The sequence below is a fragment of the Stigmatopora nigra genome, chromosome 18, assembly GCF_051989575.1.
Source record: "Stigmatopora nigra isolate UIUO_SnigA chromosome 18, RoL_Snig_1.1, whole genome shotgun sequence".
NCBI classification, from domain to species: Eukaryota; Metazoa; Chordata; class Actinopteri; order Syngnathiformes; family Syngnathidae; genus Stigmatopora; species Stigmatopora nigra.
Window position 1 is genome coordinate 9,112,975 of NC_135525.1, and position 26,249 is coordinate 9,139,223.

Sequence of the window (26,249 nt, forward strand, 5' to 3'; positions counted from 1 at the left end):
CATTTGAAAATGTATAGTACATTAATGTATGCGGCCCATAGCTTTTATTTTTATGAAAACCGGATACTGCTGCCTTTTACTTTTTACAATTCCTGATCGGATACGCAGTTTTACATTTTCGCTAACTTTACTGCTGCTTGTTCCAAGGAGCACATCAACAAACTCGTCTCTCTCTGCGGGATCGAATAATGCATCACCCACGTAAAACTTTGAAAAAGTTCAAAGTTTGGGGATAAGGGCGTTTTGCATAAAAATCGAAGAAAAACAACGGCTCCATTCATATTTTGGGAACAGCAGCTGCCCCAGACACTTTAACCGTCGTTCATGGTAGGTGAGTTACTGTCTGATTGTTATTTCTCACAAATACAAGAATATTTTACCCCGATCTAATGCTGTTAAAAGTGATAAATATGTATTTGTATAAGGAGGTGCGGGATCATCGTCAACTTTGCCACTTGTAAGCGTCAAGGTGTGTTCGCGTAAATGGGAATCTAATGTTACAGTTAACGATCAGGTGGCGTATGTTTTTTTTTAATCCTTACCACATTTTTGTAAATAAATAAAAAGAAAGACTGCAAACTTTAAGAATAATGGGCACGTGTATTACTGGGTTTACAGTGTGTATTATACAGTTAGTATTTTAGTAGTACAGAATATCGATGTGTAGTACCGAGGCTGACCCATGAGAGGCGCTAAGATAAATAGACTGCCAGGAAATATAAAAAAAGAAGAAAAAGTCAACAATAATTTGTCTTAACACTTGTTTACCACTGTTATGGTAAATTAATTGTGCTAGATTAAGGAAATGGCCTTTCAAAATTACTTAATGAGAAAATTCCCCACACATAAGCCTAAGCATTTCATAAATATTGAACAAGATTTACTACACCACTTCAATCAGGCCTCTGCCGACTTTGATTTCAATTTAGTAAAAAAAAAAAGAAGAAATTGTACCTGCTTATTACATTGCTTGTAGCCAGGAATATAACTGTGACTCTCAGAAAAGATAAAATCATTTGTGTGCTTACGTGAGACAGGTCGAGTGAGTTTGGCCATAAACATTTCTTGCCGAGACTTGAAACAAACTGAAAAGTACACCGTTCTTATCACCCACAGCGACGTAACTGACAGAACTACTTGAAAATAACAGACTATGATAATATTTCAGTCTAACAATTCTGACATACATACCTTGTTTAAAAAAACTAAACAATTTATAAAGGTTTTTCTGATGGTGGGGACTACTAGTTGCATTTCAATTATAACCCGAGGGAGAAATTGTTGAAATTAGAACAACTTCAAACAGCACTCGAGCAAAAGAAAGGAAAAAAACTTCCTCCTTTGATTTGTCTTTCTGTCTCTGTCCTAGTTTTTCAGGTGCACTGCATGGCATATCATTAATGTGCAGATTTATTTCACCTTTCAGCATTTCCATATGCTCTCATGTCCTTTTTGACATTTGGCCCACTTTCTTTGGAAGCGACCCAAAACTATTGCAGCCTATAGTTAATCGAGATGGAAAAAATAAAAAATCTGCTATTTTTCAACAGCAATCATAGTTTGGAAAATTAAGTCACTATGCCTATTTGTCATGACAAGAAGGAGCAGAAAAAATGTTCAGTTCTTAGTGTTGTTTCGGGGTATAAAAATGGAATTTCCGCAAGTGGGGCGACCTCTCCCAGAGGTTGCTTATGTGTTATTTTTAAATTCGTATTTGCTCACCGCGTGTGTTCAATTTTATGGCCTAATTATTCCCCAGCCAAGGGGCCACCAAATGGTCAGCGTGCAGATGACGATGTTGTGGGTGTGGATGGGCCTGCAGGACCCCGGGTAGCCGCGTCACTTTGTTACGTAAAGGGCTTATAATACCGCCATTACCGACTATTGGCATGTTGTCTAAATTAATAGGGATTTAAATCATCTACAAGTCAAAAAAACTTCAAATCCAACGATTAGTTGTAACATTTGCATTACAAGGATCAAATTACCTAGCATTAGATTGAGCCAAAATGGCCGTCCAAGATGTAGACTCAACATTAAAACACGACCAAGCATAAATGAGATTATTCTCGAGACGCAACAACTCATGGATGATATTCGTTAAAGACTAAAGTACAGCGATTAAACAGATGACGTCACCACGCTGAGTATAAACACAGAAAATGCTATTTAAAGTCTTTGCGGAAAATTGGAGTTCATTCCAATTGAATTCCGGACGGGGGGAGAGATTTAGAAGGGGATTGTTTGGAGATTAAACCGTTATTGGGCCCCTCCCCGCTGGCATCTGTCATTAATCACCAGCAGATTTGAGCAGATTTGAGCAGCCCGTGAACGCGCTCTCACGGTGCTCGCCATCGATAGGGAAGTACACGCCTTGAGGGGAAGTATACAAACACTATGAAGTCGCTAATAACGTTCATTTACGTGACACACATGAAATACTTGTGAGAATGTGAACACGTACAAAGTGGATCTCTTGCAACACGACTGTCAAGTCCTTTTGATAGAAAAGACGACTAGGTCACAAAGCCAAAGCTAGCCAGCCAAACCAGAGAAACCGGATTGAAGGCTTTAGATTGACATTGAATGATTCAGTCAATGAACTGGTTTCATTTGGAGACGTCAAATTGCCCTGAAAAGTTTCCAGAGTGCTAGGACACAGGAAGACGGTCATTTTCTACTGACGCAGTCATTTTAGAGTCAATTAGGTCAACATTGCGAAAACTTATCAAGATGCCAAACGGGATGTCGGCCATCTTGGTTTGTCTAGACAATTCAGAGTGATTAAACTGAATTCCAAGACCATTTTTTTGGGGCCTGCCTTGCTCTTTTCAATGTTCAGTGAAATGAAGTCAAGCATGCCTATCTGGTCATATAATGGATGCTTAATGAAGTATAAACATACGTACAATGAGAAGACTGTTTTTGGTTTTCTATTGACTATAATGGACTAGAAAAATCCCCTCGGTTTTGTCAGCTCGGCAACCGTGACTCAGATTTTCCTTGGCAATTCCCCCTCCGCCAACATGTTTATGAGCTGCTCATTTTCTCTCACAAAAGTCTTTCCAAACTAAATATCCATTGGACAAAACAGCTGACAACTACTCCTAGCTTAATTTTTTTGAAGGGGCACCAAGTTTGCTCAATGCCACGGTGGATTATTTTGAAAATAGTCGCTGCGAAGGACGCTTTTAGCATCAGCGTCCTTCGGGATCGACGACCCCGACGCTGGCCTAGCTTTCTCCTCCCACGACTGCAGTGCTTGTTATGAGGATCTAGATGAGGGCAACTGATTGAGCTACCAGGCACCTGCGCTATAGACACACTCCTAGCCTAGAGTCTACGTCACCCCTGGATTGTTTTTTTGTGTGTGTGTGGAGTGCCTTTCGGGCTGAACCAACGCGTGGAGACAGGCTTTGTTGCTGCTAGCGTGCTCCAAGAAAAGAGAGCCTCTTGCTGGCGTTCTCCATCCAGCCCGAAAGCCTCTCAAGGCCCGTTTGTGCTGCTTGAATGGGCCTCATCAATGGCACGGCCTGTTTGCCTGTGTGTGGGCAAACGAAAAGGGGGGCGCATAGGTTCCAGTCTACTGTCGGTCAGGCTGGAATGCACTTTATGGTGTGCACTTGGAGACCAGCACTGTAAGGTAGATTTTTGCATGACATGTCTGGGAAATTTCAGGTTTTTTGGCTAGGAGATATTTGGAAATGTCTGTTTGTGGGATTAGGAATCATTTTTTTAGATGGTAGAGTACTTTAGACCTCAGGGGAATGACAGTCATGGTTCAAGTGGGGTTATTTTCAACATATTTTGTTTAGCTTCATTTGGTGATGGGATACAATTGGATAGAATTTTGCATGCCATTTGACAGACTTGCACTAAGTGTGTCATTTTCTTACAGGAGCCTTGAGACTACTTTGCGCCCAGCATGGCGCTGGTTCAAGCCCTGCCCATCAACGCCGAACCTCAGGACTCGGGTCGTAGCGCTCGGTCCCGCAGACGATATCGCTCGGGACCGTCGCCGCCGGCCGACGAGTCCGCTACTGCGCCGGACTTGACAGTGCGCCCTTACAGGGAGCGCCGAGTCCGACGGGGAACCTCCTTACCGGGCTCGGAGTCGCCTCAAGAGCGCTTCCTGCAAAATGGCAGTCCTCCAGCCTTGAGCAAAGGCGGGGGGCGGGACAAGTGGGACTATGTGGACGATTGGAATGACTGCCCCTCGTCCTCTGGTGACCCAACGAGCTACCGGGACCAGATTAATAAGGGTTTGAATGGGAATATGGGGGATGCGCCACCAAAACTCATACCAGTGTCGGGGAAACTAGAGAAGGTGAGTGCTGCTAGCTACTTTTTGCTAACAAAAACTGAGAGTGAGTTACCACCAAACTGTATGTTGGTTTTCCTATCTGCAGAACATGGAGAAAAACGTCTTGCGTCCCACCGCATTTAAACCAGTGCTCCCAAAGTCCCGCACCACCATGCAGTACTTGTCCCCCCGACACGGTGCCAACGTGCCAGAGGGCCAAAGCGTCCAGCCAGGCGGTGCCCACCAGGAGCGGTCGCCCTCAGGCTCAGAGAGGCGCGACTTGTATGGCGTGGGGCGGAGTGGCGGCCGTTCCTGCTCGCTGTCCGACTCGGGACGGAACTCCCTTTCGAGTCTGGCCGTGGGAGATGGGCCAATGGGAAACCCTGAGGCGGCTAGAAGAGCCAATTCCGCGGGGGTCCATGCACATTCCAACTCCGATAGCGGGCGTTCGTCATCCAGCAAGAGTACTGGGTCCGGCTCCGTCACCGGGCGGGGTCAGCCGCCGTCGGACTGCGAGTCGGGAGGGCCGGACGGATACGAGGGCGCGGTCAGGGACCTCGAAGACAAGCTCCGGGAGAGGGAGGCGGAGCTCCGGGTACTCAGAGACAACCTGGATGACAACGAAGCCGCCATCTGTCAGGTGACGGGAAATGCACATTCGGTACAATAGTATGAATTCTTGCGTTGACAATGCCCCTTTGCATTTTGCCTCTTAGGTCTATGAGGAGAAGCAGAAGCGTTTTGAACTAGAGCTGGAGGAGCTGCGGCAGGGCTGCGCCACCAGGATGCAGGCGGCCTCCCAGAAAGCACAGCGAGCTCAGCAGGTGCTTCAGATGCAGGTCAGAAGCCCTCACATTTAGATCCAGGAAAATAAGCAGTTGAAAACAACTGTGTATGGACTTTTCAGGTCCATCAGCTCCAGCAGGAGAAGAAGAAACTGCAAGAGGATTTTGCGCAACTCCTGAAGGAGCGAGAACAGCTGGAAGAGCGCTGCGCCTCCTATGAACACGACAAGATCAAACTGGGCCCACGACTGGAGGAGACCAAGTGGGAGGTGAGTGTCACAAACACAAGTGCATGGTCAATATTTGCATTGGTGTCAATCATTTTTGGTTAATAAAATGGGTTACAAAGTCCCACATTCCACACAATTTCCTACTGCAATATTCAGAAGTGAGGGTTGAATCATTTTGAAAACAAAATAGGAATAGTAGCAATTCCAATTTTGACCAACAGAGAGTAAAAAATAAACTACCTGTACTACCTATCTTTCCCATCAGGTTTGCCAGAAGTCGGGCGAAATCTCACTATTGAAACAACAACTAAAAGAGGCGCAATTGGAGCTGGCCCAGCGAGCAGGCGATGCTGTGTCGCTGCGTGGGCAACTACGTGACACCCGCGGCGAGCTAAGCGACGCCCGGGTGCTCCTGCGGGAGTCCGAGGGCGTCGCCCGAGCCCGGGCCGCCGAGTTGGGGGTGTGCGAGAACGAGCTGCAGCGACGCAAGAGTGAAGCCGAGCTGTTTCGAGAGAAGGCGGCGCATCTGGAGGGTGAGCTGGCACGCCTCCGGGAGCCTGAGGGGGAACGGGAAGCACTACGGGAGCTGGCCGAACGCACGGGGGGTGAGCTGGCCCTGGAACGGCAGAGGGCCGAAAGGCACTTGGACGCTTTTGAGCAAGAGCGGAGGACGTGGCAAGAGGAGAAGGAAAAAGTGCTCCGATACCAGCAACAGCTGCAGGAGAACTATGTGAGCATGTATCAACGCAATCGGCAATTGGAGGTGGCCCTGAGGGACTTGAGCCAGGAACTGGAGAGTCGTGACGACGACGAAGGCAGTGGAAACGAAATTGTCTTCGATGAAGTCGCCGCCACAGAAATTTGATTTAAAAGCGGTAAGAAGCTCAAAATGATTCGACTACTATGATTTGGTATTAATTTTGAAATGATTAAAATTGAGATTTATTTAATCGCAATCATTTTACAGTAATGTTTCATTCTACTAATGATGGCTTATTTCTCTGTTAACTCAAATGTGTGGCATAAGAATTTTGTAAATACTTCTTGAGTGCACTTGTCACTGTGAATAGACCAAAGAAATGTTTCTGCAAGGCCTGTTTTCATACTAGATGTTTGTTGGTCTTCCACAATACAAATGGATATAAAAATGTTTATTTTCACCATGCTGTAAATTTTATGTTGTTATTAAAGGTGACACTGAATACTACTTGTTTAATTTTTTTTCATTCAAAAATTGGGAATTATGGACATCAAGGGTAGCAGGGGTGAATTTTCTATTAGTAATAAGGATAAACAGAAAGTCTTAACTCTAATAAAAGTCATTTTGGCGCATGCGCTGTATTAATCCATCAGCCTTCACTATTGTCGCACTGTGATGACGCCGAGCGCACTCTTCGGGAAGCTTGCAAAACAATTGCGTCAGAAGCTCGCGCACTTGTGTACTTACGTATAGCGGCCACTTCTCCCCGAGACACATCAACAACTACGCACTATACTCGTAAGTGACCTTCATTTGTCGTCTCAACAATCTATGGATCTGAAATAACTAAGAACATTCATTGTGCGCATTTATACCATGGGCTGACGATGTAAATGTCATACGAAACGTCAGCTAAATTCGGTTAGCTTCTCGTCTGGTTTGGGCATTTCCTTACTGGTAGGCATGCCACTTGAACATCGACCTGAATGTTTTCCTTCTCTGCCCCAGGCTGACACCCAAACCCAACCATGCTCGTGACAAGGCTAACATGCCTGAGGAAACTCCCCTCGCTCGCCACCGGGCTTCGTCCCGGACTGTCGAGCGCCTCCTCCGGCCTCAAGATCAAGCCATGCACGGTCCTGTTTACACCGCAGCAGGTATTGACTATGGAGGCTGGAGTCAAATCGGTTTTGATTTCTGTTTCTCACTTCGTTTTGGGGGGCAGGGTTTGTCCTCTAAGGCTAGATTTGGATTCCGCCGGATGAGGACGACAAAAGACCAACTGAAAGAGGCGGCTTTTGAGACCACCACAGGCACGGCCATTAAAAGTAAGTGAATGAAGGCTATCAAAACAGATCAAAACAAGGTCATGGAGTGTTGTTTTGCTTCAGTTGACAGCATGGGAAGAATGATTCTGGCCGGGGGTGCCGCTGTCGGATTGGGAGCTTTGTGCTACTACGGCTTGGGAATGTCTAACGAGATTGGCGCCATTGAGAAAGCAGTGTAAGTAAAAATGTGATATCCTAAAATTTGGTGTCATGTGGTAAAATATTAATGTAAACTTTCCTACCTTGTGCGCAGGATTTGGCCTCAGTACGTGAAGGACAGGATCCATTCCACTTATATGTACTTTGCTGGCAGCGTGGGCATGACGGCTCTGTCGGCCGTTGCTGTGGCTCGAAACCCAGTGCTTATGGGGCTCATGATGAGAGGCTCGTGGATGGTAGGGTTGCTTTTCAGAAAAGTTCTCTCAGTCCACTGGAGAAATTCATTTTTTGCCACCCTCTCTCTTTCCAGGCTATTGGCGCTACCTTTGCAGCCATGATTGGTGCTGGCATGCTTGTACGGTCCGTCTCATATGAGCACAGCCCTGTACCCAAGCATCTGGCTTGGATGCTGCATGCAGGTGCGTGGACTTGACACTAGGGGACAGTAATGTATGGTTATCAACATTGTAATAGCAAGTACCGTCCTAGAATGTAGTATATTATCACTGTAATAATCAATAAATGAAAAATGAGAGACATTCTACTCCTAAAGTTGTCATATTAAAAGTACAAGTACTCATAATATTAACATGGAGTGATACTTTACCTTAGGAAACAAGTACCATATTTTCACAACTATAAGGCGTACTGCATTATAAGGCGCCCTGTCTATTTTGGAGAAAATGTAAGACTTAAGTGTGACACAAATGTCAAAACAAGGCATGCTACACAAATACATTTAGTGTGAGTTAAGTTTAATTGAATAGTGTTTAATGTCATTTCAAAGTGTAGTATTTCTTACCTTAGCTAAAGAATCACTGGCCAAAAAGCAGGTGAAAATCCCGGTGTCATCAGTATATGGTTTGTGTTTTTCCATCTAGGGGTAATGGGTGCCGTGGTGGCCCCTCTCACTCTCCTGGGGGGACCTCTGATGATGAGGGCCGCCTGGTACACTGCAGGTATCGTCGGTGGGCTGTCCACAGTGGCCATGTGCGCCCCCAGCGAGAAATTCCTCAACATGGGCGGACCGCTGGCCGTCGGTTTCGGGGTGGTCTTTGCCTCCTCCATTGGTGAGTGCACGCTCATGGCTAATGTTGAAGCTGGGAATTTGAACTGATTTCCTCCCATCCACAGGATCCATGTTCCTACCCCCCACCTCGGCATTTGGGGCCGGGCTGTACTCTGTGGCCATTTACGGGGGCTTGGTGCTCTTTAGCATGTTCTTGCTCTACGATACGCAGAAGGTCATCAAGAAGGCGGAGACACATCCGTTTTACGGCGTGCAGAAATACGATCCCATCAATGCGTGAGTCAAACTCTGTAAAGACAAAGCACAGATTTGACATTAGAATTGTTGTCCAGATTTTCATGCCAAGTATTGTGTTTCAGGTGTATGGGGATTTATATGGACACACTGAACATCTTCACAAGGCTGGTGATGATCCTTGCAAATGGCGGAGGAAGAAGAAAGTGAACCACTTGGCACTGATGATTTGTTATTTTTTTCTTTAGTTGTAAACAAAGTGTCAATAATCAGCTCAATGGATTTTGTGTAGGATTTGAAGAACAATGCTATGCATAGAGGACCAATTTGAACATATTACCAAAAAATAAAAAACAATGTCATTTAGCAGCAAGGGAAGAGATCATAACTTTACATGGTAAGAAAACTGAAAAAAAAGCTTTTTCAAGCAGTTTAAGCTCAAGTGGATATGTTTCATGCATGTCAGTTATAATTTACAATTTCCTATTTATTTTTTTGCGCATACATGATACACTGAAGGGGGAAAATGTTTGTTTCTAAGGGAAGTGTTATTTTAATAAAGTAAACACTCCATTCATGTTGTTTTGCCTCATTTTTATCCCAAGGTAACATTTAGTCATTCTTGATATTTAACAGCAGTGTAGAGAAAAAAAATGTTATAATAATACTGCAAATAAACTCACCTTTTGATGGCACATGATGATTCATGTAGATGCTCCTGACATCTAGTGGTACAGTACACTAGTTTTTTGCCTCAACATTGTTCCATGTCCAAAAAAAATCCTGCAACATTAATGAAAACAAATAGAATTTGGGGATGAATACAATGGATTAAAATGTATTGATGGCCTAATTAGCATTTAGCAGAGTGTGAGGGGGGCCACAATTGGTCTTTTGCACCACGCTGAGGGCTGCGTGTAATGTTGCAGCAGATGACAAAGGCTTAAAGCGTGCACTAATCCTCTTGTCCGCCATCTGGTTGCTGCTCTCAAATTAAAGCCTCCCAACCCAAGCAAGGGCACTCACAACAGATGCTAACCACTGGAATCTAAACATACAGGTGCCTGCCTGTATTTGGACCACATGTTTAACTTGACTTTTCAACTTAACTATATGCACAACTCACCACTAACCACTGGAGGAAAAAATATACAATATCAAAAACACAACTAGAGCAGTATAACGGCAAAAAAATTGAAATATATAACGTCAAAAGTGATCACACTATGTTACACATTGTATTCCCACCCTGAATGGTACTGTATTCTGATAGGTTGACATCATCGGGCGTCAAACGCTATTTTTATTCAGCACTTGAGAAGTGCCAAGCCTGCCTGACAGCAATTTTAACACGTTAAATTGTGTCGAGGTGCAGAAAAATCTCATTGCACCAACGCCGTTTTATACTTGGTGGAATGTAACTTTAAAAAAAAATAATGGCCGTCATATTTGGAGGTTATTTTTGATGATTTCCACCAACCGGCATGTGATTTTTGGCTAGGAAAGGATTAGTTATCAACTTTCTTCTGCTGACACACTTTGGACTAAGAAGGCTTTAAAAATAGAAAAAGATCACAGAAAAAATATTAAATAAAAAGCTTTACCTTAAAAGTTGGTCGTTCTACTTTGATAAAGATGCCAGAGTGGAAAATGGCGACCGGAAGGCGAGCCAGAGTGCACCGGGGTGATTTTAGGGCCGCAAAGAGAGCAACGTGAGGCTTAGTAGGCCATCGGGTCGGATGGTGACCACTCACTAATGGCTTTGTTAAGACCCTCCAAGGCTTTTTATGTTTAGCCAAAGTAGGAACATCTCGTTGGGTTCTGTAAAAACAATAGCAAAAAAAATATAATAATATTAATAATAAGGCTGATAATTCAATGCAAGAGAACACATAAAAAGTCAACACACCCCCTTTGAAAATGACAAACTCAATATTTATAAGTCGGGGGAATCAGTTTCATGAATCAATTTTCCATGTTACAACATACATTTTCTGGTTGGCATTAATATATTACATGTATGACAATACATTGTAAAACATAGAAAAAGATCACTAGTAAAGTAAACTGCTGAAAGTCTGTAATTTTTTGTGTAAATTAGAAAGAATATACACACTACCATTGAATTTTGTAATGACTGTCTATACAGTTGTTAAGGAATTTAGTTTTAGTACATTTGATGCCAGCCCAAAAAACTATTCTGTTCTCTCTAAAATGAAGACGGGCGTACATTTGCATTTCCACGCTGTAAAAGGAGCGTCATTGACTTTGTCTGAGCACACGCACGTGAAGGTGCGAGCTGTTGCGCCAACGCTTTCCAGCTGCGATCCGACTGAAAAGGAAGGCAGAGTCGTCGCAAGACGCCCGCGGAGGGGAAGGATGCGTCACTGGCTGGATTAGCCAGCGCCTTGTGAGTCCCACCCAGCCTCTTCTTCCACCGGCTGAGCCGCCCGCAGAAGGTCAGACTCGAAAGCCGTCGCCCGAGCGAGCGTCCCACCCACCACGTGAGCCAGCCGGGCCTCGGCGCCCCACCAGGATGAAGAAAGAGAAGAAAACGTGTATTTTCACGTTTGTCCTCCTTCTGCATTTCAGCTCGGGTAAGATTTGTTTTCTTTTATGGCCGCGGCTTGGTAAGACTTCTTAGGCGTTTAATCCCCGCCACGCACCGTCCATCTTTATTTAATGCTCCTCTATAGCAAAGTTAAAAAATAATTTTGCACGCTTTAACTTTACATTTTTGTTGGATGGTGAGTTTAAATTTAAAACAATTGATTGTCTTTTTCATGCTATCCATTTCTGCTTGGTTTTTAGCAAGTAAGTTACTCTGGAAAGAAAATATTATATAAAAAGATGATTTTCTTGCTAATTTAAAGATGGTTTACTTTTTTTTTACGAAGGGCAATCGGACTACGCACCGTATTTCTACGATAATGGACCGAGCAGTACTAATGGAAACATGGATTTGTTCAGTGTGTCTGAAGACACGCCAGTTGGTATGAGGGTCATTTTCATATGTATTTTAATTTCTTTCCAATGCTCTTTTATGTGCAAAATGAGTTTAAATAATACAAAATGGCACATCACAGTAATGAATTGTGCCACAGACTAGTTTTTCCTAAACCTGCCTAAAAACAAATAAACTATTGCACTGTCATCATAATAGATCGATTTCATCATTCATATGTCATCTTTTTTAGCTTATGTTGGATCTACAAAGTATAGAAAATGTGTCTTATATTTTTTTTTTAAATGACTTCTATCTAGGCACTCAAATATACATCCTCAATGGCACCGATCCCGAGGGAGATTCAATACGATACGGTCTAACATTCCAAATGGGTTCCAAAGAGTATTTCAGGGTGGACCCCAAGTCAGGGAACGTAACCCTTATTTTGGAACTAGACCGAGAGGTGACACACAAACACACACATACACACACATTACCTGTTTGCTGGAAACTGTAGTATTTTCTTATCTTCTTTTCCTGCTTAGAAACAAGATGAGATCGCAGCATTTGTTAGCATTACAGATGGGCGGAATAAAGTAAGCAGGCATGAATGAGTAAGTTATAAGTTACTGGAAGCACAATTTATAGTCATCTTATTTTGTTTTTAGGTGGTGGAAAACGTGAGGGTGTTTATCACGGACGCCAACGACGAACCTCCTGAATTCCAAAACCTGCCTTTTATCGTCGATATCAGTGAGGTAGGATAGACTAAATATGGTTCTATGTAGAATTATAGTGAAATGATCTATGGTCTTAAGCAATTTGTTTTTGTTCTTGTTTTGCTGTCGTCTAGGATGCCGCAGCGGGCGGCAGCATTTACAGAGTTCACGCCCGGGATAAAGATATGGGCTCTGGAGGCAGCGTTTCCTATTCCCTTCAGGTGATGCTCTCGCTTTCAAGTGTTATGCAGATTTATATTTAAGCCTTTTGGGTGGCAAATAACATTGTGTGAAGTGGGATTTTATTTTGCAATACGTTTCGACAGCTCAATTTTGACTAGAAAGGAATATACAGTCCTAGTCCATATCTACTTTGAAATAGTTTTGCATTGCTTTGATTGGAGGAAGGGTCTTACTGACAAGCTGGAGGGAAATTTGGCAAAAAGCCATTTGAGTGATGGCAAAAGATTAATCTCACATCGAATGAGCAATGTGTTACTTGAGTGGATTAAATTTTAATTACATTTTCTAGCATAATGGCTTAATGAGGGCTTAGGTTGACCAACAACGTGTCTGCCTGTGCGGTCTCTCAACAAAATAACCTAAATCTGAACTTGTTTCTGCCCTCAGCCGACGCCATTTGCCAAGTTCACCATTGACGCCCACAGTGGCGTCTTGAGGGTGAAAGCGGGCGAGTGGCTGGACTACGAAACCACAGCCACGCACTTTGTGACCGTGGTCGCCAAGGTGAGACGCATCGTAGTACTACTTCTATGTCCAGGACATTCACATTCAGGATCTGCTTTTGGGTGACGATTCATATCACATTGTCACTAACCACCACAAGGCGAGACTAATTGGTCTTAGGGAAGATTGAAGAGCTATATAAGCACCAAGCCTGATCCAGTGCTGCTAATCCGGGCTACCTTTTACACCTTTGTTGATGGACTGTGTAGCAAACATAGTATAGAAGAAAACTTACCCAACACAAAACTTGTCTATTGTCTTGGCATAGTAGTTCAAGGTCTAATAACCAACGGAAATACTAAACAATATTCTGTTTCCCACAGGACGGGGGCGGGAAGTACAAATGCAAACACCAGATTTTAACCTCAACAGCCACTATAACAATCAACGTACTGGACGCCCAAGACATGCCGCCATCTTTCGTGGGAACGCCTTACTTTGGCTACATCTACGAAGTCTCTGTCCCTGTACGCCTTTAACACATTTCAAACACCCATTGGTAACAACAACCTGTGCAGCTTTGATTCCATTTTAATTGTTGTTTTTAGGGCTCGGAAATATTCACGGTGTATGCCAGAGATGGCGATCAGGGAAAACCCAACCCTATTTATTACTCTATCCTCGATGGTAAGAACCATTCAAGACCACGATGCATTAGACTGCTATGTTATGATTGGTCACAACAATGCTACACTGACTGTTACAGGGAGTGACGGAGTATTTGACATCAATGGAACCAGTGGTTGCATCACTTTGACTACGCACCCTTCGCTACTAAAAAATGAACTCTATGAAATTAAAGTCAAGGTACTATTTTTTTTTCTGGTCCGCAACGGTTTTAAAGTTCAGCTTTTCAATCTGCGCTCAACATTTCCGAACAGGCATCTGAGGTGGGACCAGACGACCTGTTGCAAGACTATGACATTGCTGTGGTGATGGTGCGAGTAGTGGACCTCAACAACCACCCGCCCACCTTTTACGGCGAGAGTGGTCCACAGAGCAAGTTCGAGGTCACCATGTACGAGCACCCGCCCTCGGGGGAAATCCTTCGCGGATTCAAGATCACCGTCAACGATTCAGATCAAGTACGCTTACATTTTTGGGTCCCAAAACTATGCTAAACCCGATGCACTTTTCAACTGTTTACTGAGAAAATAACATATGCTATGTATGCTACAAATTGCAACATTTACACAAGTATATCTTTGCCCAAATGAAGGGAGCCAACGCTAAATTCAAACTCAGGCTAGTGGGACCGAGCCGAGTTCTCCGCGTGGTCCCGCAGACAGTCCTAAATGAAGCCCAGGTGACCATCATCGTGGAGGACACATCTGGCATCGACTATGAGAAGGGACCAACCCTCTCATTTAAGGTCATCACTCTAAAAAGATCCTCTATATGTTGGTCTTTGAATGATTTATCTAATACGTACTACAGCTACTGGCAGTGGAGCTGGACACTCCCGAGAGGTTCAGTGCCACAGCAGACATCGTGATCAACCTCCTGGACACCAATGACAACACTCCCAGATTTACTGCAGAGTACTACATCGCCAGGGTTGCTGAAAACTCGCCTGGTGGCACCAGTGTTTCCACTGTTTTGGTCAGTGTGTTGAAAATAGCACTGTATCTCTGCACTACATCCAATGCCACAGAGTTTCTTGGAGTGACCATCTTCCCTACTTTTCCAGGCAAACGATCCAGATTCAGGACCATGGGGTCAAGTCCAATACACCATTTACGGATCAGGATCAGACCTGTAAGTAACTACATACTCCCTTAGACCTGTATCTACCGTTTATGGATAACCCACAAGGGGTGGTCCTGATCACAAAATTAGTTTTACCTTAAAAGTATGCAAGAGAAAACGAGTTTGTTATTAAAGGGCCTTAAGATGGCTGGCTGCAAGATGCCGGCTCATCTCCTAATTGGATTGGAAGGTTAAAAATAGTCACGGGAGGCCCATCTCGCCTAGGAAGAGCCAATTAACATGCAGGGTGACAGCTGGAGCCTGAGACGTGGCGCTGAGGCCGAACGAAGAAAGCGCGTGGCGGAGCGAAAGTGCAAATTTATGCGCGTCTGTTGGCGGTCACCCGAGTTCATTGTGTGAAAGTTGCCACTTTTCAACTCACTTGTGATTTATCACAGGGAACCAAATAACCACAAGCTTTTCATTCCTGAGTTGAAAGCATTACCGTTGATATTTAATTTTACAGTTTTTCCATCCACCCATCAACGGGTCGAATCACAACGCAACCGTGGACGACACTAGATGCCGAAGTGCGTTCCAAGTTTAATTTCTACGTGAAGGCGGAAGACTCGGAAGGAAAGTACAGCCTGGCGGAGGTCTTTGTCACTGTACTGGACATGAACGACCACCCACCAGAATTCGGTGATCCACTACTGGAGAAAACCATGATCATTGGATCTTCTGTCAAAGTGGAGGTGCGTGATGAACCTTTCCCATTGGAAGATCATCTTTTGTTCTCCTCATGTCTGACAAGTCCAAGTCCGCAATAGCCAATGGCTCTTCTAGAATCAGAACAAATGTGACAACAAGCTATATAAATCTATCTTGGCAGGCGGTGGATGAGGATGCAGAGTCGCCCAATAACGTAGTGGAGTACTCCATCATGACGGCGGATCCTGACAATGCTTTTGACATGGACCCAGAGACGGGTGAGATCCAGCTGAAGCCCTACATCAAGTCTATGGAGATCGTGCACAACATCACCATCCAGAAGGACTGCAAGTGGTCTCTAGTGGTGCAGGCCCGGGACCGAGGCTCTCCGTCCTTTAGCACAACCGCTGTGGTCAACATCGACATCACTGAGGCGGTAAGAACCTTCTACCTCTGGAAGCTAGCACTGACCCAAGCCGTAGAGCTCTGCTTTTATGAATTATCGCATTGCTATGCTAAGCTCAAATCACAGAAACATACCTATTTGACAAGGGCCAATCTCAAGAGTCCCGGGTGTTCATGCTTCCATTCATTCATTCATTGTTTTCTTCATGTGGCTCGGCATGTTGATGACTGTTTCTGGTCTTGTGTGTTGTGAATCGTGCTTTCCAGGTCAAAGGCCGCATTGTTTCATACTTCCTGGGCCTGAGCAGGCGTCCGCTGACCGTTTTCGGAATATGTTTCAGCCTCGTCATCAGTCTGATTTTGCTAACCGTCTGCATATCCACCACCTTGTACTGTAGCGCTGTCAAAAAGTCTCGAATCAACCCGGAGAGTAACTATATCAAAGTGATCCGCAGACCCAAGTGAAGGGCAGGCAGGATCCATCCATCCATGTGACGATGTGATTACGAGAGCATGTTTGCTAAACTTGCAAAACACTCTAGACTGGCCACAGACGGGGTTCCTTAAGACTATATCCGTCATCATTCTGCTGCCAAACTCGCCATAACGGAACATTTGTGTCCAAGCATGCTCTTGTACTCTGTTTGGCTCTTGTGACGTGTCATCAGCTTTCTGCCAAAGACAAAACGTAGCAAGCTCCATGCACTTCCAGACGAACTCCCAAACAACCATAGCAAATGGGGCAAGGGTGTCAAACAAACATACACACCCACCCATCCACACACACTGTACATAGTTCATCACCATAACAAAAGGGGCATTGGAGTTGGCAAAAATATCGACCAAAGATCCACAAATGAACTCCACTTCCGTGTAGCCTTGTTGTTTGGGCCTCCTCTGCCAGTGCTTAACTCCTCCTACCCTCCCTCGATTACGCTAGTGACACTCGGATGATCTCAAATCTATATTTGTGCTCTTTTGCAGACGCCTCTCAAGGGTCCTATGGCGGCCTTTTTAATGAAAAGTAGGGACAACCCCATGAAAGCTTTAGGCATGCTCACACTGGTGGTTAGCTTGTTGGTAGGAGCCACCGTGCTCATCTCTACGGCCATGTACATGCGCAACACCAAGTCGCAAAACAGAGTCACGCCGTCCCGCCGCATCATCAGGAGGCGACCCAGGCAACGGCAGCCCTGGAACTTCAGGGTGCCACTGATCAAATTCGCCAACCCTGCCGAGAAGTTCCTCATGGAGGATCGAGAGGTCGGCCTAACCCCGAAAAGGAGGCCTCCGCCGCCACCCTGCGCCCCATGTTTGCCTCCGCCGCCACCCGCCGTTAGCAGACCCCCAGAGCGGTCCCGCGCCGTTCCAACTATCTCGGGCGCCCTGGCTTCTAAAGTCTCAAAGAAAGGGAAACCGGGTACTCGCAAGGAGGGGAACATGAGCTCGGCTTTGGTTTCAGAGTTGAAAATGAGGTTGGAACAGAAAATTATCGAAAACAACCAAGGTTACTATTAACTACAAGTGTCTCTATCTCGGAGTAGACTTACAGAAAAAGTACACTTACACATTCACTTTACACAAACGTAAATACACTTTTTTTAAAGTCAATAAGTCAGGAAAGGCCTAGAAAATACTCTGTGTGCAACTTTTTCCGCCTTACAAGTCAGTTGATCAAGTTTAATATAGTCTGTGACAGACTCAAAAAAGACTAAATGTTACTATGTAGGAAGGAACAGAAAACTCACTGTTAGATGGATTGACTATTATTTGACACTGTATATACTATGCGCATAAGCGTTTAATATTATTCAAATGTACCAGTAGAAATGGAGGCCTTGACTCTGATAATAAACTAGCACAAGTAAAAATACAAGCTACTAAACCACTTAATGAGCAAATACTCATTGTGAATGACCTATTATTCTTAAAGATATTTGTGGTAAGAAAAAATTTCAGTTAATGATGAAATATTAATGTCACTTACCTCTTCGCACACAAATCTTTCTTTCACAGCAGCTTTGTTTGTTTTTGTTTTACAATTTTATTTTCGTACACATTGAATTTGCGAGCTTACCTTAGCATGTAGGTGACCTAAATCAGCATGATCTAAACTTTTCTGACATAAATTTGCTTTTTTGTACAACTTATCATGTGCCACGGTAGTATCACTTGTTCAACAAACGCTAGCTTGCAGGGTTGCTTTTTCTGCATTTTTTAATGTTATTTTTCAACGTGTATAAACTACGGTGTTCTGAATGTCTAAATATATCAAACATAATGCTTATAACTGTGTACAAAATGACGTCTAAGCTTGTCATGTTTGTATTTCAATTGCATGTATGTGGATACTTAAAAAGATTCACACTATATGAATTTATAAAGTACTTGGAGATAACTGTATACAACATTATATACTAAAGAGAATTCCTGGTCATTGCATGTGACATATACATACCGTCTTTGTACTGTATTTTCTTGATTTTGAATAAATACTTCAACATAAAACAGCCGGTGCACAGAGGCTATAGTCGATCGGATTATTAGATAAATGCAAAGCCTTAAACGTCGTCCGTGACACAACAGGATTAAAGTGGGCTCGTTCGATGGGAATGACATGCTAAAATAGTACATATATTTCTTTCCATTAATGCAGTAACAACTGAGCATCAACACAGTATCATTTCATTCATAAGACCAACCTGTATGGACCAATGTTTAAATGATCCTGCAGAAGAGAATGGGAAAAAAAGCCTGTTAGTTAAACAAGGACATTTTAAATAAATACATATATACATATATAAAATGCAGAGGTATTTTTCCCTGTAATGTGTAAATCATTTGCAATAGAAACTGTCAATAAATACAAGTATCATGCCCTGTGGACAAGGGTTCTGAGAGAAAAATCACTAATCTGCTTAGCGGTATATGGATAAATGCTAGGAATATAGCACTTATGTAACAAATCCTCTGAGCCATTGTACTGGAAAAAAAGAGAAAGACAAATTTTGAGGCATTCTTTTTATTCCAGAAACAACACAGTTGGATATCAACAAAGAAACAAGAATGAACATTAAAACGTAAACAAACAGAGATTAAAAAGGCATCCAAGTTGCTGATTTGGAAATGTTTTGGTGAAGGCATTGTCATTCTCACAGTGAGAAATGGGATTGATTTATGACCACGATTGGTCTTTGTCATCCTTTCTACTCCAAGTCGACAGATCAATAGTGCAATAACATTGACTGACTTCATTTTTGGACTCAGTACAAATAGGCCACACTTCCCCCTCGGCCTCGATCTTCACGTTTATGCTTCTTTTTGCCCTTTTCCTCCGTGTCCTCACACAAGACTTGGTCGCTAGCAACCCGCAGGCTGTCGAAGGCCTCCCGACTCTCGCCAGGCGCCTGCAGATTCCCATCCCGAGAGCGCCAATTCCACTTCTCGCAGATTTCCCGGAAGCCAAAGCGTGCCTCGGTGGTGCAGGCGCACATACCCACGGGCACGGCCAACGCCATGACGCAAACGACCACTATGACATGGATCAGGCGCTCTCTCTGCTCCATCTTGCTAACGTCGCTTCCCGTCACGAAGACGATGCACTGTCCCCCCCGTGGCGGGTGGTTCTTCAAGGTCACGCATATTTCGTACTTGGTGAAAGGGAGCAAGTCACCGACAGAGTAGCTGTTGATACCCGGTCCGATGTAGACCGTCTCCTTTTTAGGGGAGTCGTACTGACCCAAGTGGACCGTAAACCAGGTTTCTGGCGAACTGGCGGTGGAGCGCCACTCCAGGGTGATGCCGTAAATTGTCTGTTTGGCGATTCGTATCTCAATGTGGCCGTTCTCGGCGGGGGAAAGGATTGGCGAAGGAGGCGGGAGGGGAGCAGAGAAGCTCAAAGTGCTAACATTTACCGTGACGTTGGCTGTGGAATTGCCGATGAAATTGTTAGCCAGGCAAGTGTAAAGTCCTCCGTCCCCGAGGCCCAAAGAGGGGATTGCCAAAGTGGAGTTAAATGTCTCCTCATCAATGGAAATCATTGTTACTGTATGGGGAAAAACAAAAAATGGAGTTAGATGTTATGACTTACACGGACAAAAGTTGACAAAATATAGGATGGAAATCCCGGGGTTTTAGGCACTGACAAATAACCCTGACAGGCTACATGATATAATTGTTCACTAACTAATACTTAGCAACTTTCTGACTGAAAACAACTCGCTGTAAATACAAGTCAGATAAAAGTGAGCTAAACTATTCAACTATGACCCTTAGCTGAAAATGTAGCCTGAGTGCTCCAAAAGCAGGTTTACTGTTTAATGGATGACGGTATGGAAAAAATAAACAAATAAATAAATACATCTTACCGTTAAATCCTCTTATAATCTTCTGATTGTGCATCCACTCAATGGTGGGCACTGGCCTGGCCTTGACCAAGCATGAGAGTGTTGACTTCTCTCCGGGTCGCTTGTTGATGATGGTCTCAGGGGTAGAGGCCACAGGCTTTGTGCATGTTTTCAAGTTAATACTGTGGAAGAACATGTTCACTTTAGAGGCGGGGCCAGCACATGTTAAATAGGAGTTCATGAGAACAATAGGGGGGCCCACCGCCCGGATGAACTCCACGAAACCTTTGAGGCGGCAGTCGCAGAGCCAAGGGTTGTCATGTAGAGCCAAGACCACATTGGAGACTGGTCCATCCTTAGCCCAAACGGTTTCGTCTTGGTGGTAAAGTGGCCAGTTTGCAAAGACGTCCTTTGAAACAACACTCAGCTGGTTAAAGGATAAGTCCAAGTAGGTCAGTTGCGCCAAGTTTCTTAGGGAGTATTCCGGTAGGACGTCCAGGCGATTGTGTTTCAGGTCTAGAATTCTCAGTTTGGGTGTATCTGCAAATGCAGTCCATGGGATTAAAGTCAGCTTGTTGCCCTGTAGCCGCAACTCTGTCAAATTTGCCAGTCCTTCCAAGCTTCTCATGTTGATTAGGGTTATGTTGTTAAAATTGAGCCAGAGGAACTGCAAGGCACCCACTTTGGAGAAGGATCCTCGAGGTATCTCGGTCAGATGGCAGTTTTCCAGACGGATTTTTGTGAAATTCTCTGGGATGTTGTCTGGAATTCGTGTCATGGGGGTTGCCAGACAAAGCAAAGACCTAGATGTCATGAGGGGAGAAGGTCACCAGACAGTCTAAGGGTATCTAGCTGGAAGAGACAACCCAGAGATGACTCACCTTCCCGAGGCATCATCGGTGCAAGAGCAACCTTTCAAACAAGTCGATGATCCGGGAGCGATGAGACAAAAAAACAAAGCAAACCTCAACACCACATAGGAGCCATCCATGTTCCAGGAGGAGCCCGGGGAGAAGCCCGTTGAATGCACGACACGCCGTTGACAGGCTGCGTGGTCCGAAGCCTATTAGCTTAAGCTTCCTTTACGTAATGCTTACGGCACCAGGTGCACTCCAAGTGTATTTTTTGTCCAGGAACCTGTTCTAAATGGGTTGAGCCGTTCTGTTGCGTCAGGGTATTTCGGGAGGCCACTTGGTCAGGGTCCAATGTAAGTCCGTGGGTAACAAAGGGACTCCCATCTGCCTAAGTGGGCTGGTTAGCGGGCCGAGAGAGGGCGACAGATGTCTGGAGAGGATTGGATCTGACCTCTATAAATTGCGCTGGACGTGCTTCTGTTAGCAATCAGTTTGAGTCTACGTTGTTGGCTTGCTTTGGCGACTGTACGCCGTGTACCTTTAGCCCGGACAATGGATTGGCTCTGGGGCTCAAAGGCTTTGGTATCCTTGAATACACCCCGGAATTAAGCCAAGAAAACATAGACGCAGATTGCGTCGGTAAGAAGAAATGTATTCCTTCTTCAAGTTGACATCCATTTCAGTATATGTGTACATATTAAATACAAACATTTATTTACATTCAATTATTTCATGTACAGATAATCCAGTTGACAATATGTATATAGTATATACATATTACAAATTGTGCAAGATGTGAAGAGTTTTGGACAGAAAACCTGGCACGTGACAAACAAACAGTCTACTGGCCAGGGTGGGCAAACTATTCCAGAATGGGCCGAGTTGCAGTGGGTTGCAGTCATTGGTGGAACTGTTTGTGTTGGGTAGGTTGCCTACCTCTCCATCGCTGGTCTTTCTAAATAAAATATATTCAGGTAAAAGTTTTTACACAGTGTGGGGTTATAGTGAATAAAAGATGTTAAAGTTTAAAAGTTGACATGTTCATCTTTTAACATGAGGTGGCACACATTGAGACCTTATGTATCCTTTCCCTTTTTGTCTGTGGTGTATCATACTTGGAGTCATTATTATTATTATTATAATTTTTCCCCCACAAGGCTGTTGAGTTATTTGATTCAGTGGCAAATGAGCTGTCAAATCCTCCCCCAAGGAGGAATGCGTCTTCACTACTCCATTCTGAAAAGTGCTTTTTTTCCAGAAGTTTGAGGCAAATGTTTGGTTCTAGCAGAAGTACTCATTGGGTGGCCCCTCAGTCCTGGTAATAGCCTCTGAGTCCACACTAGACCTGGCTGACAGCAGCCTGTTGGACTCGTCCGGGTTGAGCCGAGTCAGAAACTCGCTTTCCATCCCTTTGGCTTTGGCGGTGGGGCCTAAAGTCTCAAAGGTAACGTAGGAATCTTGGATTTCCTTGGACGGACGTCCCAGGAGCTTTTGGCAACGCTTCTTGATGGCGCCGCAACACACAATGAGAGTGAGGGGCACGGCGATCACACAGGCTACCGTTATGACCACCACGTTGATGAGCTTCTGCGTGCCGCTGGCGCTAGCCGCCTCGTCTGTCGAGAAGATGACGCACTGTTCCTTCCTTGGGATCAGACCTTTGACACAGACGCAAGCAATGTACTTGGTTTTTGGCACCAGGCCGTCGATGGTGATCCGGTTTTTGCCCGCTCCTACATTGATCCGCCGCATATCGCGCTCGCCGAACACGGCGTACAGAACGCTGAACTCTGTGATGTTGGTGGCCGTTGGGGCTCGCCAGTTCAACGAGACAGTGTGGTCAGTATCGCCAATCACCTTGACCGAGCGGACTACCCTTCGCTCTGGGGCTTGCTGTAGAGATGAGGCATTGGCTACCATGTTACCCAAAACTCCTTTGTCGGCCTTCCCAGATTTGGACCCCCGGCCTCGCCCTCGAGAAGCAGTGGATACACTGTAGCTCTCCACTTCGTACTTCCCGGTGACCCCTTTGCCGCCTAGTGGTTCGATAAGCGGTTTGCCCGGGGCGGCCGTTGGGGGAGGCACATATCGAGCAATGAGTTTTTCTTGATAGGCCGCCCTCCCCATAGCGCTAGTCTTCTTTCTCTGGGGTCTCTTAGCGACAGCGGCGCCTGCTTCTTCGGACCGAAATGTATCCGTGATCACCAAAGAGATGATGGCGTCCGCGGTGCCCACAAAGTTGCTGGCTTTGCATACATACTTTCCCGAATCCCTGTATGAGACTGCTGGGACGCTTAGGATGGACCAAATGATGCCCTCCTGTGAGATCTCTTGCTGAACTGTAAAGACAGAAATTGTCGCTTGGGTCAAAAAGAGAAAAACTTGAATCCCCTTGACGCTATTTGCAGAAATAGATAGCATTCTAACGTTAGCTTGACTTACTCGTGCCGTTGATTTTCTTGCCATCGGCACGGTTCCAAGACAGTTCGGGGATGGGGACACCCACTGTGCCGCAACGAAGTAGGACATTGTTGCCCAATGAGCTTCGGACCCTCGCCACTGCTGTGTGCACCCTGGGGCCTTGACATTTTTGCAGTTCCGCTTCAGTGAAGAAAACCCCTGACAGACTTTCTGGTTCGGCACACCGGAGCCTGGGATCTATCAAGGCTACTGACGACCTGGGAGATTTCTGGAACTGGACCAGATCGTAAAGACGGCAATCGCACAGCCACGAGTTGTCGTGGAGGCCTGAAAAAATAAAAATAAATCAAGTGTCGTCAATGAGACCTGGTTGCATGGTAGCTATTTTAACCATTCACGCAAACAACTCCTTAAATTAGACTAATCCGAAACGGTTGGGAACGAGAAGCCTTCGGATGATGAAAACTCACCGAGAATAAACTTGGAGGAATCGGCATCCTGAAGCGGTTTTACGTTTAGCCAAAGTGAGAGGACATCTGTGGGTAGCGTAGTCAGGGAGTTGCTGGATAAATCCAGATAGGTGATATTTTTGATGAACACCAGGGCCTCTGCGGGCATGCTGGATATTTTGTTGTTGTGCAAGTCAAGCAGCTTCAGGTTGGGCATGTCACTGAGGGACTCCCATGGGAAGGAGGTGAGGGCATTGCCATCCAGCCTCAGTTCGTCCAGGTTTGTGAGACCCCGAAAACTCTCGGAGCTGAGAGAGTTCAGCGAGTTGAAAGACATCCAAAGAAATTCCATGCCGCCGAGGTAGCGGAAGCTGCCGCTAGAAATCTTTGTGATGGCAGTCTTTTCAATGCGGATTTTGGAAGTGTCCGCGGGGAAGTTTGGAGGAATGACATTGATTGCAGGGTCGTTGCAAAGGACGCTTCTGCCAGGGAAATTAAATAGGTTAGAAATGTATTTCATCCTAAAGTTGTATTTAGGAATATATTTTTGTTGCAGTTTGCATCTACAGAAAGAAAATTATCTCGTGGATTATACTGTTATTTCCTTGCTACAAATGTATTCGTCGCTGTTTGCTATGCACAGACTGAAAATTATCTGGCAGATTTCACTATTATTACCGATTGATAGAAATCGTATCGGATTTCCTCGCAAAAATGCTTTCATCGCCATTTTGCTATCGACACAATCTACCTATCTACATATATACAAAGATCCACAATATCTACATCACTATATACACTAGCTATACAATTATTCCATTAATGAATGCAATTTCCTTGCTATAAATGTGGGAATTGCAATTCTAACTGAATGTAGATTAAAAGTAGCATCCATTTGAAATAAACTGTTCTGAAAAAAGTAGCGGCCTATTGTCCAGTAACAAGGAAAGGAGATTAAAGAGCAACTCAAAGTTAATCCTCCACTACAGAATTGATGAAAGCAAAAACGCACAGTCAATTTTGCACGCGAGATATGAAAAATCACGGAATAGATAACAAAAAAAAAAGTGCAAAAGGTAAAAATGTTGATCCTCACCTGGCTTTGGAACCATCGCTGAGTTTGTGGAAGAAGCAGCTACACTGCACAGGACACGAAGTACTCATGCAGGGCAGAAATACGAGAGCCACGCAAAAAGCACGCCAAAAATGTCGTCTCATTTTGGTTCCCACCAGGCTTCTAAATGCTACTAACTAGTTGACTACTAAATAGAAACCCTTAACAAAAAAAGTTGTTGTTTAAGGGGACGTGAGATGCATGTTGCTCCATCTGCTCCATTCTGCTCTGCCTGCTGTCAGTCGTCAGATAAAAAAGGATGCGCTGGGATTAGAGGAGCAGGAGGAGCAGAAGGAGGAGGAGGAGGAGGAGTTTACTTGGGGGTTATTTTCATTCACACGATTACACCGAGGCTACCCTGAAAGCTGATAGGCTCCAAAGTTGTCACTTTCGTTCTCTTTCCAGTGTTGACATTATTCCAAAAACCACATCAACAGATTTTTTTGTGATTCTTTTTGGACATTTCCTGAGAAATTAAAATTTTTGTTTTTACTTTTTTAAATTAAACCAACTTACCTGCATTGTTTTTGTTTTCCAAACCCAAATAAGAAGTATTTTTCTAAATGCAGACTCACCACCAGTTGGCAGTAGAGCCAATTTATAAATTATTAATGAGATTATATTCCCACATTTTTTTTTAATTGTTACAAAGAAATCGTATAGGTCACATCAGTTCACTGTAAGATTATTTTTCAAAAATGCAGTTTGATCATTACATAGCGAATAATCCAACATTTCCATATTTGAATGACCTACATTAAAGATGTCAGAGTTGTGAGAAAAATAATTAGAGAAAAGAGGACCAATCCCTAAATCCAGTCATCTCTGTGCATTTTTCCCCTTTCATTTTTCTATTCCTTCATTCCATTTAATCCCCTGCAAAAAGTAATATCCAACTTGAAGTTGAATATTTTTCATGGGAAAACAACAATCCTACTAAAAGAAACTTACCATATTGTCTTGTGGATGAAATTGTTCTTCAGATGCAAACAATACAACAATCACATTGAGAAAAATGTATAACTTTTTAAAAAGAGTTTAGCGAGTCCTAGAATAGGACATTGTCCCTTGTCCAACA

General features: G+C 44.3%; 5 protein-coding genes across 8 annotated transcripts; 3 read left to right on the forward strand and 2 right to left on the reverse strand.

The window, feature by feature from the left end:
* The first annotated feature begins 109 nt into the window (after window positions 1-109).
* LOC144211534 (leucine zipper putative tumor suppressor 2 homolog) lies at window positions 110-6,525 on the forward strand. Of its 2 annotated transcripts, none has more exons than XM_077738881.1 (6): window positions 110-331; window positions 3,899-4,327; window positions 4,410-4,943; window positions 5,020-5,142; window positions 5,211-5,357; window positions 5,584-6,525. In XM_077738881.1, the coding sequence occupies exons 2-6, from the start codon at window positions 3,926-3,928 to the stop codon at window positions 6,181-6,183; spliced, it is 1,806 nt and encodes a 601-aa protein (XP_077595007.1). In that variant the 5' UTR covers window positions 110-331; window positions 3,899-3,925; the 3' UTR covers window positions 6,184-6,525. The 2 variants fall into 2 exon arrangements, with proteins under 2 accessions (XP_077595007.1, XP_077595008.1); XM_077738882.1 differs by having other exon boundaries at window positions 110-327.
* Window positions 6,526-6,671: 146 nt separating this feature from the next.
* ghitm (growth hormone inducible transmembrane protein) lies at window positions 6,672-9,342 on the forward strand. Its single transcript, XM_077739677.1, has 9 exons — window positions 6,672-6,816; window positions 7,027-7,175; window positions 7,244-7,346; window positions 7,410-7,521; window positions 7,600-7,741; window positions 7,816-7,924; window positions 8,387-8,575; window positions 8,640-8,811; window positions 8,895-9,342. Exons 2-9 carry the CDS (start codon window positions 7,047-7,049, stop codon window positions 8,977-8,979), a joined length of 1,041 nt encoding a protein of 346 aa, XP_077595803.1. The 5' UTR covers window positions 6,672-6,816; window positions 7,027-7,046; the 3' UTR covers window positions 8,980-9,342.
* A 1,750-nt stretch (window positions 9,343-11,092) lies between these two features.
* On the forward strand, window positions 11,093-17,715 carry LOC144211925 (cadherin-related family member 1a). Of its 3 annotated transcripts, XM_077739500.1 has the most exons (18): window positions 11,093-11,366; window positions 11,581-11,583; window positions 11,667-11,762; window positions 12,034-12,179; window positions 12,262-12,312; window positions 12,385-12,474; window positions 12,570-12,656; window positions 13,066-13,182; window positions 13,506-13,649; window positions 13,731-13,809; window positions 13,889-13,989; window positions 14,064-14,267; window positions 14,402-14,554; window positions 14,620-14,784; window positions 14,873-14,940; window positions 15,398-15,626; window positions 15,764-16,018; window positions 16,972-17,715. In XM_077739500.1, the coding sequence occupies exons 1-18, from the start codon at window positions 11,306-11,308 to the stop codon at window positions 17,503-17,505; spliced, it is 2,583 nt and encodes an 860-aa protein (XP_077595626.1). In that variant the 5' UTR covers window positions 11,093-11,305; the 3' UTR covers window positions 17,506-17,715. The 3 variants fall into 3 exon arrangements, with proteins under 3 accessions (XP_077595626.1, XP_077595623.1, XP_077595624.1); XM_077739497.1 differs by lacking the exon at window positions 11,093-11,366 and having other exon boundaries at window positions 11,538-11,583; XM_077739498.1 differs by lacking the exon at window positions 11,093-11,366 and having other exon boundaries at window positions 11,538-11,583; window positions 16,255-16,990.
* Window positions 17,716-18,995: 1,280 nt separating this feature from the next.
* Window positions 18,996-21,724, reverse strand: LOC144211857 (leucine-rich repeat, immunoglobulin-like domain and transmembrane domain-containing protein 2). The gene is made up of 3 exons (XM_077739371.1): window positions 21,215-21,724; window positions 20,355-21,136; window positions 18,996-20,032 (listed from the first exon to the last, which is right to left on the reverse strand). The coding sequence occupies exons 1-3, from the start codon at window positions 21,322-21,324 to the stop codon at window positions 19,251-19,253; spliced, it is 1,674 nt and encodes a 557-aa protein (XP_077595497.1). The 5' UTR covers window positions 21,325-21,724; the 3' UTR covers window positions 18,996-19,250.
* Window positions 21,725-21,878: 154 nt separating this feature from the next.
* lrit1b (leucine-rich repeat, immunoglobulin-like and transmembrane domains 1b) lies at window positions 21,879-25,421 on the reverse strand. The gene is made up of 4 exons (XM_077739370.1): window positions 25,154-25,421; window positions 24,079-24,539; window positions 23,630-23,935; window positions 21,879-23,526 (listed from the first exon to the last, which is right to left on the reverse strand). The coding sequence occupies exons 1-4, from the start codon at window positions 25,273-25,275 to the stop codon at window positions 22,469-22,471; spliced, it is 1,947 nt and encodes a 648-aa protein (XP_077595496.1). The 5' UTR covers window positions 25,276-25,421; the 3' UTR covers window positions 21,879-22,468.
* Between the last annotated feature and the right edge of the window lie 828 nt (window positions 25,422-26,249).

What these genes read in the sequence shown, in the direction of transcription:
- LOC144211534 (XM_077738881.1), top strand. Translation starts at nt 3,926, where the DNA reads ATGGCGCTGGTTCAAGCCCTGCCCATCAACGCCGAACCTCAGGACTCG. An exon ending in AGCAGGTGCTTCAGATGCAG is followed by an intron (nt 5,143 to 5,210) that starts GTCAGAAGCCCT and finishes TGGACTTTTCAG; the next exon opens with GTCCATCAGCTCCAGCAGGA. An exon ending in TGGAGGAGACCAAGTGGGAG is followed by an intron (nt 5,358 to 5,583) that starts GTGAGTGTCACA and finishes CTTTCCCATCAG; the next exon opens with GTTTGCCAGAAGTCGGGCGA.
- ghitm (XM_077739677.1), top strand. Translation starts at nt 7,047, where the DNA reads ATGCTCGTGACAAGGCTAACATGCCTGAGGAAACTCCCCTCGCTCGCC. An exon ending in CACAGGCACGGCCATTAAAA is followed by an intron (nt 7,347 to 7,409) that starts GTAAGTGAATGA and finishes GTTTTGCTTCAG; the next exon opens with TTGACAGCATGGGAAGAATG. An exon ending in GGCGCCATTGAGAAAGCAGT is followed by an intron (nt 7,522 to 7,599) that starts GTAAGTAAAAAT and finishes CCTTGTGCGCAG; the next exon opens with GATTTGGCCTCAGTACGTGA.
- LOC144211925 (XM_077739500.1), top strand. Translation starts at nt 11,306, where the DNA reads ATGAAGAAAGAGAAGAAAACGTGTATTTTCACGTTTGTCCTCCTTCTG. An exon ending in TCTATGAAATTAAAGTCAAG is followed by an intron (nt 13,990 to 14,063) that starts GTACTATTTTTT and finishes ATTTCCGAACAG; the next exon opens with GCATCTGAGGTGGGACCAGA. An exon ending in CCAGTGTTTCCACTGTTTTG is followed by an intron (nt 14,785 to 14,872) that starts GTCAGTGTGTTG and finishes CTACTTTTCCAG; the next exon opens with GCAAACGATCCAGATTCAGG.
- LOC144211857 (XM_077739371.1), bottom strand. Translation starts at nt 21,324, where the DNA reads ATGGATGGCTCCTATGTGGTGTTGAGGTTTGCTTTGTTTTTTTGTCTC. An exon ending in ACCGATGATGCCTCGGGAAG is followed by an intron (nt 21,137 to 21,214) that starts GTGAGTCATCTC and finishes CATGACATCTAG; the next exon opens with GTCTTTGCTTTGTCTGGCAA. An exon ending in GATTATAAGAGGATTTAACG is followed by an intron (nt 20,033 to 20,354) that starts GTAAGATGTATT and finishes TTCCCCATACAG; the next exon opens with TAACAATGATTTCCATTGAT.
- lrit1b (XM_077739370.1), bottom strand. Translation starts at nt 25,275, where the DNA reads ATGAGACGACATTTTTGGCGTGCTTTTTGCGTGGCTCTCGTATTTCTG. An exon ending in AGCGATGGTTCCAAAGCCAG is followed by an intron (nt 24,540 to 25,153) that starts GTGAGGATCAAC and finishes TTTCCCTGGCAG; the next exon opens with AAGCGTCCTTTGCAACGACC. An exon ending in TTCCTCCAAGTTTATTCTCG is followed by an intron (nt 23,936 to 24,078) that starts GTGAGTTTTCAT and finishes TTATTTTTTCAG; the next exon opens with GCCTCCACGACAACTCGTGG.